The sequence below is a fragment of the Stenella coeruleoalba genome (assembly GCF_951394435.1).
Source record: "Stenella coeruleoalba genome assembly, chromosome: 6".
Classification (NCBI taxonomy): Eukaryota; Metazoa; Chordata; class Mammalia; order Artiodactyla; family Delphinidae; genus Stenella; species Stenella coeruleoalba.
The window spans coordinates 67332509-67345092 of record NC_137151.1 but is presented as its reverse complement, the minus strand read 5'-3'; the positions used below and the strand labels follow the sequence as shown (position 1 = coordinate 67345092).

At 39.7% G+C, this 12584-nt stretch overlaps 1 protein-coding gene across 3 annotated transcripts in view; it reads left to right on the top strand.

Annotated features, from left to right (window-relative positions):
• The window catches only part of METTL8 (methyltransferase 8, tRNA N3-cytidine), an 83727-nt gene that overhangs the window by 20610 nt on the left and 50533 nt on the right, over positions 1-12584 (top strand). For 2 of the 3 annotated variants that reach the window (XR_013828762.1, XM_079924486.1), the window contains exon 2: positions 10484-10641. The exons of the other annotated variant lie outside the window; for it this stretch is intronic. Coding sequence is in view for 1 of the 2 variants with exons in the window: in XM_079924486.1 (XP_079780612.1) it covers positions 10630-10641 (12 nt within the window). In the remaining variant the exon portion in view is untranslated. The remainder of the gene's footprint in view (positions 1-10483; positions 10642-12584) is intronic. 3 annotated transcript variants of the gene reach the window in all.

The window sequence follows — 12584 nt, the reverse complement described above, 5'->3', positions numbered from 1 at the left end:
TGGGAAAGGGTTCTCTTAACAATCTTCCCTTCCACTACAAACACACCTGTTCTCACTCATCAGAGGATGAGATTGTTCTTGATGCCTTACATGGATAACATGTTTTCTGTGTACTTATTCCCCCTCCCTACCTCCCACTTCTGGAAACTTGTTTGTCAACAATCCATCTCTTTCCGCTATCTTCAGTCTATTTTGTTTCCGACACTGGATTTTCTCTCATCCTACAAAGATACTTAGGATTCTTTGCATCTAAACAAATACTTCTTTGACCTAGGGAATCCCTTAAGATAAGGCCCAAGTTCTGTTTTTTCTTCGCTACTGCCTATCAGAGTCCTCTACATTTACTACCTCCCCTACCCCAGTGACCTACTTATTCCTAAAGTCTGCATTCTGCCAGCACAGCCAGGATTCAAATCACTTTGATAAAGGTCATAATTGATCTGTGCCTTCAAAACCAATTATTTATTTTTAGCTTCTCCTTTTTTAATGTTCTTTAGTATTTGATCACATAAACTGGTTCCTCTTCCTCTACCTGACTCCTAAGTTTTGTATTCCCTTGAGTTCTATCTATCTCCTTTTTTTCTTGATCAATTCATCATGACTTCACCCACCAACCTGTAGACCAGGGACTTGTCTCTGAAATCTATATCTCTAATGCCTACTAATTACCTGAACTCATTTCCAACTATCTTTTGGGGATATTCATTTGAATGTATTGTGGGATCCTTAAAATTTGTCATGTGCAAAGTGACCTTATTCTCTTCCCTTCCCTACCCACATCCCACCATTATCCACCTTTTTTTTTTTTTTTTGCGGTACGCGGGCCTCTCAGTGTCGTGGCCTCTCCCGTTGCGGAGCACAGGCTCCGGACGCGCAGGCTCAGTGGCCATGGCTCACGGGCCCAGCCGCTCCGCGGCATGTGGGATCTTCCCAGACCGGGGCACAAACCCGTGTCCCCTGCATCGGCAGGCGGACTCTCAACCACTGCGCCACCAGGGAAGCTCATGCCACTATCTTTGGCTCTCATGATCTGTGACAAATTCTTCTTGAGTGTAGCCCTCATCTAATCAATTCTGTATAGGAGTGGTTTTAAGTCATTGATGTGCACCAGGATCATAAGTGAAGATTTAAGAAGCTGTAGATGCCCCAGTCCCAGAGCTTTGATTTTTACTGCTCTCGTTTAGGGTGCAGTAATTGGCAGGATAAGACCATCATAACAATCTTTATAAAATACAATCTGATCATGTTGTTTACCTGTTTAGAACTTATCAGTTGTTGACAGTGTCTATAAGAAAATATTCAGGCTGCTTAATTTGGTATACATAAAGATTCCTCATTATCTGGCCCCTGCCTAATTTTCCGGCCTTATAATCACTTCTCCACTCCAACCTCCATCTGTCCCTCACATCGTAGGCTCTAAGCATATAAAATTACTTTTAAAAAATAAACGTTTAATTTTAGAACAGTTTTAGATTTACAGAGAAATTGTGAGAATAGTATAGATAGTTACCATATACTCCATACCAGATTCACCTATTATTAACATCTTACATTAGTATCTATATTTGTCACAATTAATGAACCAATATTGATACATTATTGTTAACTAAAGTCCATAGTTTATTCAGATTAAAAAATTTTTTTTCACCTAATATCCTTTTTCTGTTACAGGGTCGCATCCAAGATACACTACATTTAGTTGTCGTGTCTCTTTAGGCTCGTCTTGGCTCTGACAGTTTCTCGGATTTAAGTTGTTTTCGATGACCTTGACAGTTTGGGGGAATACTGGTCAGGTATTTTGAAGAATGTTTCTCAGTTGGGGTTTGTCTGATGTTCTTCTCATGATTAGACTGGAGTTATGGGTTTGGGGGAGGAAGAAGAATACAGAGGCAAAGTGCCATTCTCATCATATCATATAAAGAATATATACTATCAACCTGACTTATCGTTGTTGATGTTAACCTTGATCACCTGACTGAGGTAGTGTTTCTCAAGTTTCTCCACTGCAGAGTCACTCCCCCACATCCCACCCATACTGTACTCTTTAGAAGGAAGTAACTATGCGCAGCCCACATTTAAGGAATGAGGAGTTATGTTCCACCTCCTTGAGGGTGGAGTGTCTACATAAATTATTTGGAAGTCTTCTGCATGAGAGATTTGTCCCTTCTCACCCATTTATTTATTTGTTTATTCAATCAACCATTTCTATCAATATGAACACATGGATATTTATTTTATATTTTGGGTTATAAGCCAAAATTATTTTGTGGTTCAGAGTATCAGTATTTCAGCTTTGGCCATTGGGAGTGCTTTCAGTTGGCTTATGTGTCCCTTTGACATATCCTTATCATTGTGGGTTGTTTTTTTGTTTTTGTTTGAGCAGTTCCTTACTTTCTGGCACCATGCTACAGGCTCATTTTATATATTCCCTGCCCCAATCCTAGCATCAGCTATTTTTCCAAGGAGCTCTGATTCCTTTTATTAGAGAATAGTATTAGAAACCAAGATGGTCCCTGTTGTGCTTGTTGCTACAGGGGTATGTTTGCCTCTCAACTAACAGAATAAGGAAATATATGTGTGTATGCTAACCCATGTATATACACACATCTATAATTAGTTCTGTATGTAACATCTGTATTTATAAGCTAAATATGAGTTCATACTGATGACTCCAATTCTAATTCATTACCATATGAATTATTCTAGCCTTCTCCCCTCACTTATCCATAACCTTCCACTCCTGATGAGAAACCTGATTCCCACCATCTGCTTCTTAATTGTTCAATTCCAGTGTATTTGTATAGTGACTTCAGAATGGTTAACCCTTTATCAACTAAAGCACAGTGCTTATTACAATTCTTACTGCCCTTAGTCTTACAGACTCTACTCATTTCCAAAGTTACTTAGCATCTTTCTTCAAATTACTTTTGCTTCCCTGAATATACCATATGTTTTCACACTTCTTTGTCTTTATTTGTGCTAGTCCCTCTGTCTGGGGTACCCTGGTTTTTACCCTTATCTCCTTGGAATATTGCCACTCACTCTTCTAGACCCAGCACAGATGTTGCCTTCACCAGGAAGCTTTCCCTAGCCACAACCAAGAGACTTAATCACTAATGCCTCTGTACTTTAATAGCACTTTATTCCCACCTCTATTACACATTTATCAGGACTCTGTTTGCATCTCATTCTTCTTCACTTGGTGGTAAGTTTCTTTTTTTTTTTTTTTTTAATTTATTTCTTTTTGGCTGCATTGGGTCTTTGTTGCTGCATGTGGGCTTTCTCTAGTTGCGGTGAGCAGGGGCTACTCTTTGTTGCAGTGCGCGGGCTTCTCGTTGCAGTGGCTTCTCTTACTGCAGAGCATGGGCTTTAGGTGCGCGGGCTTCAGTAGCTGTGGCTCGCAGGCTCTAGAGCGCAGGCTCAGTAGTTGTGGCTCACAGGCTTAGTTGCTCCACAGCATGTGGGATCTTCGTGGACCAGCGCTTGAACGGGTGTCCCCTGCATTGGCAGGCGGATTCTTAACCACTGCGTCACCAGGGAAGCCCTGGTGATAAGGTTCTTGAGGGCAGGAACCAAATAGATTTGTCCCTGGATTCCTAGAATTCAATAGTAATGGATGTTATGTTAGAATCCTCTTGGGTGAAAATTACAGAAAACCTAATAGTGGCTAAAATATATAAGGATTTATTTTTCTCATCTAGCAGGAAATCCAGAGGAAAGTGGTAACTATCATTGGTTTACCTGTTCAATGATACTGTCAAGAACCAGGCCCTTTCCCTCCCCTGTACACAGCATCACTTTCCTTTATTCAGGAAAAAGGCAGAGTGAGGGTGTCAGCAAGCCATCCTCCAGCCCCTTTCCCTTCTGTATGGAGGCAAAGACTTTTGCCCGTTAACAGACTTCTGTCATCTAGAACATGGTCACATGGCTCCTCCAACTGCAAGAGAAGATGGGAAGGTGTATTTTTAGGAAGGCTAATCTTTTCAATAAGGCCAAGATGTTGGAATTAAGCTCCAAGTAATCACAAGGCCACAGGGAGGTCAGGAATCTGTTTCCTGTTGGATAAAAGGCCTGAGGGTAGACAGAAGACCAGGCCAAGAAGACTCTTTAAGACAAGAGGAGAAAAGGCTTGATCTCAGTGGGAGCAACACAAATGTACCTAATGAGAAATCTAACATACTCTGACTACCCACTCTATATTCCTAGCATTCTGTATTGCTCCCTGGAAACTTTCGACTTGTCTGTTTTCATGTGGAAATTGTAACATTCTTGTGAATTTTACTTTCCATTCCCTGGTGCCTTTTCTGTGTCATACCTTCTGTGATGTGACAGTCAGATTTTTACCTGATAGACCATGGTGCAGTTTGCCTTGATTTTTTGCAAGTTATAACTAATTGTAGTTCTTTAAAATAGAATTTACACAGTTCTATAATTTCTGCCTACCTAAATCCCACATTCTTTTGAATTTATGGAAATACATTCATTTGGATGCTTTTATTCATTAATGTTCTGTTTCGAGTTTTTTTTTTTTTAATTATTTTTATTTTTGGCTGCATTGGGTCTTCATTGCTGCGTGCGGGCTTTCTCTAGTTGCGGCGAGAGGGGGCTACTCTTCATTGCGGTGCATGGACTTCTCATGTGGTGGCTTCTCTTGTTGTGGAGCACAGGCTCTAGGTGCGCAGGCTTCAGTAGTTGTGGCATGCGGGCTCAGTAGTTGTGGCTCGTAGGCTCTAGAGCACAGGCTCAGTACTTGTGGTGCATGGGCTTAGTTGCTCCACGGCTTGTGGGATCTTCCCAGACCAGGGCTCAAACCTGTGTCCCCTGCATTGGCAGGCGGATTCCTTTTTTTTTTTTTTATAAATTTGTTTATTTATTTACTTATTTATTTATGGCTGTGTTGGGTCTTTGTTGCTGCTCACAGGCTTTCTCTAGTTGCAGAGAGCGGGGGCTACTCTTCATTGCAGTGTGCGGGCTTCTCATTGCAATGGCTTTTCTTGTTGCAGAGCACAGGCTCTAGACACGCAGGCTTAAGTATCTATGGCACGTGGGCTCAGTAGCTGTGGCACGCGGGCTCTAGAGCGCAGGCTCAGTAGTTGTGGCTCACGGGCTTAGTTGCTCCGTGGCGTGTGGGATCTTCCTGGACAGGGATCGAACCCGTGTCCCCTGCATAGGCAGGCGTATTCTTAACCACTGTGCCACCAGGGAAGTCCCCAAGTTTTTTTTTTTCCCTAAGATTTTTTTATAATTTATTTATTTTATTTATTTATTTTTGGCTGTGTTGGGTCTTTGTTGCTGCGCGTGGACTTTCTCTAGTTGTGGCGAGAGGGGGATACTCTTCGTTGAGGTGCACAAGCTTCTCTTTGCAGTAGCTTCTCGTTGCAGAGCATGGGCTCTAGGCGTGCGCGGGCTTCAGTAGTTATGGCACATGGGCTCAGTAGTTGTGGCTCGCGGGCTCTAGAGTGCAGGCTCAGTAGTTGTGGCGCACGGGCTTAGTTGCTCCGCGGCATGTGGGATCTTCCCAGACCAGGACCCGAACCTGTGTCCCCTGCTTTGGCAGGCAGATTCTTAACCACTGCGCCACCAGGGAAGCCCCCCGAAGGTTTTTATATATAACATTCATTTATAACTTGAATTCTTTATAATATTTCATTTTGTGCCAGGACAGCCTTATTGATACATTAGTCCAAACATGACTGGGTAAATCCTGCATACAGGTGCAAGCATCTCCTGCCATCTAGAGTACCTAGGGTTAAGGCCATTTGCAATGAATCAGGAAGCAGAAGTCTCATTAAGTGTAGAACTCCATTAACTTCATTCATGAGAGTTTTTTACTAGAATTTGTAAGGACTGGTAACACATAAAGCATGCATGTAACTTAATACCTTTTCTCAGCCCACCAAATCTGATTACTACTTCCAGAAGTTACTGTAGTGCGCACAAATGTGAAATGGCAGGTGAATGAGTTAAAACAGATTTCATTCTGGTCCAGCATGTTTTTGGAGACAACTTCCAGAGCAATTAGAATACCCTTCAGATATTCAGGTTTAAGGCAGCTTTGAGATGGGTTTACATGAAATCCTTCATATAACGTGTGAGTCCCAGTAACTTCTTGTGTGTGTGAGTGCATGGTGACACCTTTAAGGGTGGTCTTAGAGAGCAAACACAGCACGAGATTCCCATTTTGAAGCTGCAGAGTGACTGACATGATAGTGTGATCAAAGTGCTCTGCAAATACTTACTGTAATTATTGTTGTTGTTCTGTTCTTGCTAATAACCTTATTTATTCTCTGAAATTATAATCATCCAAAGAAAGATTAAAACAAGATGTACCAGTTGCCTGAGCTCTTTGCCTCACAGATGGTCACCCTTAGAGTTCTGTGAAATTGACAGAGTTAATTGAAGCTTCAGTTTTCACGCCTGTAGTTGATACTTAAGTGTTTCTTACCTGTGGCTTTCACTATTCAAAACAGTACAACAATAGCACTTTAATTTGCTCTCATTAATGGTAGCCTCTCAGGTAATGTTAGTGCAGCTTTATCTAGATGTTGTTTGTTCCTCTGAATGAAACCTTTGTACCAGCTTCCCAGCCAGAGAAGGAAAGCTAAACAGTTACAAAGGTAAAAACATGAATGTCTCACTAATTTACTCATTTAAAGGATGCTCAGAACCCAGGAAACATCCAAGGGAAGTTAACTTTTAAGCAAAGGGCAGGCATTTAGTGTATGATTAACGGCAGTTTCTTTCTCTGAGATTTCAGTGAGCTGAGACAACTGGGAATCATTCTTAGGGAGGCAGCTCAGAGCCAGCGAAGTGCTCCAAGGATAATCATTACAGATTCACACAAACAACAGTACTATTTGCTCTAGTTCTTTGGTGCCCTTCCAATAGTATTGAGATGTGAGGAAGCAGTCTTAGGCTCAAGCTTAAATAGTAAGGGAAAGAAGTCCTTCTTTGCCTCTACTCCTCAATTGAGTAAAAGTAAAAGACCAGTGAAAAGAACAGGGTGTTAAAATGTTATGTTATTTAGGTTATGCGAGAGCACTTTGCCTGTACCTTGAGATTTGAGTACTGAAAAAGAGAATGACTGTGCTGCCCTACATCTGGGGACTGGTGTCTCCCAGTGGCATTGCTTGCTGTTTGATTAAGGCCCAAGAGAAAAAAACAGAATTGAGAAAGATGAAGGGAGGGAAGAAATTCTGGGCTTCCTTAAATCAAATACAACAAATTAGCAACCCCAGTAAAGACTGGGGAGTCAATACTGTGATCTTTCTTGTATGTGTGGTGTACAAAGGTAGGGCGCAAATTGTATATATGTGCATAACAAAGATGTTTTTAAAAAAAGGTAGAGCATAGGCTCTCCCGTTCAACTGCTTTGGGTCAAGTTGAAGCCCCATTAGTTATTGGTCGGGTAACTTTAAGCATGTTACTTTACTTCATTCTCTGTGAGGTTTTCCTATGTAATATGGGTATAAAAATAGGACCCCTTGGTAGGGAAATAGAGGTTAAATAAGATAATACATGTAAAGTGCTTAGAACAGGGCCTCAAACATGGTAAATACTTAACTTTTTAAAATATTAATATTTATATGAAAAATAAATTGGGATTGGTGATTTACTTCCTCAAAGATTTTTTCAAATTGCAATGTATGGCATGCAGTATTTCCTTTTACTAAAATTATCCCTTTTATTTAAGAAGTTGTTAAAACAATTACTCTACAAAAATAACATTTGCAGTTACTTAAAACATGAAATATCCTATATACATCTTACCTGTTTCAGAAGAATATGATATAGTTTTGTTGGTATGGTATGGTAAGGGCTGTGAGTCATTGTGAAAAGGGCCACATTTTAGTGGAAAGCAAAACATTTAGCCAAAATTTGGAGGTAGGGCAGAGATCTCTTCCCTACAAGTCATCCTTCTACACCAAGGCTACTGCTTTTGCTACAAGCATAATGTGGTGTTAGTGGTAAGCTCAGAAAACTTGTGAGTGTTAAAACCACCTTCTCCTTGGCTTGTCATACGATATATATGTGGAACCCAAGTCATTTTATACATTTGTTTGTTTCCTTGTATTCTAAAATGGGCACACACTTACCTACATCTGAGAGCTGGCAGGAAGTCTGTCAGCTCTTCATGGCATACCAATGTAGTTATAGCATAATAAATGCTATTGATAATGAAATTCTCTCACTCTGATACCCATATGAGCTTCAGTTCCTTTCTGGATCTGTTCCTCAGTGATTGCTTTAGCCAACTGACTATTCATGACTGAGTCTTGGTGTTGAGATATCAGAGGACCATGGCCCTAAAGCCATGCTCCTTCTGTTTCATTTTGACCTTGATAGGACTTGAGAGGAAGAACCACCGTAGGATGGTGAGCTGAAAGTGAGAACCTATAGGCAAAGTAAGTAAAAGAAATACCACTTGATTATATGGACTAGAATTTGATATGGCAGAATCAGTTTGAGCTAAGTTAAGTGAAGCATCAGGACCACAAACCTTTTAAGGTGCTTCCAACAGTAAATTAAAACTCAGACACCTAACAAGGATTTGTGGAAGTTCTTGTTGCCTTCGTATTTCTCTGCTCTGGACTGTTGTAACTCAAACTGCCTTAGCAATTAAAGCACACCAAGACATGCCTAGAAAACTCTTACCAGGCTTCCCTCTTTTGGATATCTGCAAGTTTTATTCCTGACAAACACCTGATAACTAGGAACTATAATGAGAAGCCCTAAGTCTGTGGGAAAACTGCATTGTAATAATGTGGCCAATATTCAGACCTTTATTTCATACAGTTGTACTACTTTTCCACGTTATGCTGGCCTCATAAAACAAATTGAGAAGTGTTCTCTCCCCTATTTTCTGAAAGAGTCTGTGTAAGATTGGTGTTATTTCCTCCTTAAACACTTGATAGTCACTAGTGAAGTCATCAGGGCCTCCAGTTTTCTTTGTAGGAAGGTTTTTTGGTTTGTTTTTTTATTGTGGTAAAATATACATAAAATTTACTTCCAAAAAATGACTATTACTAGAAATAAGGAGGGGCATTTATTAATGAGTCAATTCATCAAAAATATTAACATTTAATATTGCTATTGTGGTCAGAAAACATACTCTGTATGATTTGAATACTTTGGAATTTATTAAGACTTGTCTTATAGCTCAGCATATGTGGTCTGCCTTGGCAAATGGTTCATGATCAGTTGAAGAAATGTGTATTCTGCTGTTATTAGGTATATTGCTCTTTCTATAAATGTCATTCAGGTCAAGTTGATAATGTTCAAAACTCCTGTGTCCTTATTGATTTTTTGATAGTTCATTTCTGAGTGTTGTTCTGTTTATTACTGAGAGAGGGCTATTAAAATCTCCAAGTATTGCCGTGAATTTGTTAATTTTTCCTTTTAAAAGATTCTATTTTTGCTTCGTGTATTTTGAAGCTCTGGTATTAGGTACATGTACATTTAGGATTTTTATGTCTTGATGAATTGGCTCATCATTATTAAATGTAATAGTCTTTTTAAAAGTCTATTTTGTCTATTATTATACCTCCATTAGTTTTTTTCATGCAGTGTTTGCATGGTATCTCTTTTTGTTTTCTTTTTTTTCAATGTACTACAGAGCCCAAGAAGACCCAGAAGATATATAGTAGGATCGCCATTTATATAAGGTTCAAAAATAGGCAAAATTAAACAGTGTTGTTTAGGAATGCATCAGTAGATGGCAAAACTGGGGACACACAAGGAAGGAAATGAGCACCAGGCAGGGCGGGGGCTTTTGTCTGAGGTGGGAGCAGGGGCTGCTGAGCACAAGTACGCTGAAGGGCTGCTTCTTTTACGACTGTTTATTAAACATCTGTGTTTTATGCACTTGTCTGTATGTATGTCAGATTTCACAACTGAATATGTGAATTATGAAAGACAAAAAAGTGGAGCTACTAAGTTGCTTCATTAAATAAGTGTAATTTCTGATTCCTGACCCTTTAACTCACTCCTATACCCTCAAATGCCAGCAGGTGTAAAGGGCAGCTTCCCAAGTTTATTGCTCCGTTGTATCTCCAGAGCAATTAAAACACTGGAGGTGAACTGGAAAGATCTGGAAAGACCTAGATCCCACCACCTCAGATAAGAAGAAATGTCAGCAGCAACCCCTGCTCACCGGAAGGAATCGAGAAAGGACTGCTCTCCTGCTCAAATATTTGTCCTGCTCTTTTACCATCCCAGTCATCATTGCGCAGAGTTTATGTTTAACACCAAATGCTTGTAGGGCTACCAGGTCCCATCTCTTTTTTAATTGTAATCTATTTGTATCTTTAAAGTGCTTCTCTTATAGACAATACAGTTATGCCCTGCTTTTTGAAAGTTTGCTTTACCTCCTTCACTTTGATGAAAGACCTACATTGGTCTAAATGAAAGAAATCTGAAGAGGATTTTCACTTCTACGAAAAAAGGTGAAAACCGAAAATAGCTTTCAGTGTTTGTTTTGCAGTGAGCTGTTATAGAGGCGGTGCAAACCCTGAGCATCAAGAGCGGCACCTCCAAGCTCCTTCCCTGGGAACTACACTCAGCATCCCAGCATTAAGCCGCCATAGCTTTGAGCATCTGTGCTTTATCTTGATTTATTTTGTTAACAAGATGTGTCCTAAGGTAATTGCTTTTTTGCTTTACGCCATTTTGGCTTACAAAAGGTTTCACAGGAATCCTCTACTTTCGGATAGTGGGGGAGACCTGTATATGGTTGAGTATTGCTTTTTCATACAAATTAGCAACCTGTGTCTTTTAACTGGAATCCATTTACACTTAATGTAATTACTGATATGGTTGGATTTAAATATGTCATCTTGGTATTTGTTTTCTAATGGTTCCATCTGATCTTTGGTTTCTCCTCCTTCCTTTCCTGCCTTCTTTTGGGTGAATAGAATATTTTTAGCTATGCTTCTTTGTGTTATTTCAAATAAAAGTACTAATCCGTACAATTTCATTATGCAAATAATATCTTAATTAAACTTGTATTCAAATTAGGGTATGCCAAAGACCTAAATAGACATTTCTCCAAAGAAGATATACAGATTGCCAACAAACACATGAAAGAATGCTCAACATCACTAATCATTAGAGAAATGCAAATCAAAACTACAGTGAGGTATCACCTCACACCGGTCAGAATGGCCATCGTCAAAAAATCTAGAAACAATAAATGCTGGAGAGGGTGTGGAGGAAAGGGAACCCTCTTGCACTGTTGGTGGGAATGTAAACTGATACAGCCACTATGGAGAACAGCATGGAGGTTCCTTAAAAAACTAAAAATAGAACTACCATACGACCCAGCAATCCCACTACTGGGCATATACCCTGAGAAAACCATAATTCAAAAAGAGTCATGTACCACAATGTTCATTGCAGCTCTGTTTACAATAGCCAGGACATGGAAGCAACCTAAGTGTCCATCGACAGATGAATGGATAAAGAAGATGTGGCACATATATACAATGGAATATTACTCAACCATAAGAAGAAACGAAATTGAGTTATTTGTAGTGAGGTGGATGGACCTAGAGTCTGTCACACAGAGTGAAGTAAGTCAGAAAGAGAAAAACAAATACCGTATGCTAACACGTATATATGGTATCTAAAAAAAAAAGGTTCTGATGAACCTAGCGGCAGGACAGGAATAAAGACGCAGATGTAGAGAATGGACTTGACATGGAGAGGGTGAAGGGTAAGCTGGGATGAAGTGAGAGAGTGGCATGGACATATATACACTACCAAATGTAAAATAGATAGCTAGTGGGAAGCAGCCACATAGCACAGGGAGATCAGCTCGATGCTTTGTGACCACCTAGAGGGGTGGTATAGAGAGGGTGGGAGGGAGATGCAAGAGGGAGGAGATATGGGGATATATGTATATGTATAGCTGATTCACTTGGTTATAAAGCAGAAACCAACACACCATTGTAAAGCAGTTATACTCCAATAAAGATGTTTTAAATAAACTTTGCATTCCAAAAAAAAAACAAACAAACAAATTAGGGTATGCCAAAAGAGAGTTAATAGAGGGTACCTAAAGAGAGTGGGACTCTCTGGTGGCAGAAACCAATTTTCTCTACCAGAATTCTTTTGGGAGCTGACCCTGCCCTTCTCTTTTTTTCTCATCACAAAATGGAAACATGACCTAGTAACCATTAAGCTAACATGATAGTCATAACATAAAGCACATATTTATTAATCGTTGCAGTGACTATAACTGGATAGCTGCCTGTATAGTGTCAACTCTTCGGTCACTTCCTTCTTCCACACTGCAGGGATCTAAGGAGCCACCTTGGGAAATATGAAGTAACTTCCTTCCAATTAAATTTGTGTCAGACAAGTACCATTTTTGTGTAGTCAGTCAAACAATTAATTCACAAGCAGCTTGGTGCTGCCCTTAGAAGTTTGCAATTTATTTGAGAAAGCATTTATGTTAAGTAGTTGTATTATGTATCTATATTATGTTTATTATACAGTTTACTATATATTTATATAATATAAAAGATAAAGAGCATTGCAAGGCTGTTGTAGATAATACATAAATGAAATAAAGATGTTTGTGT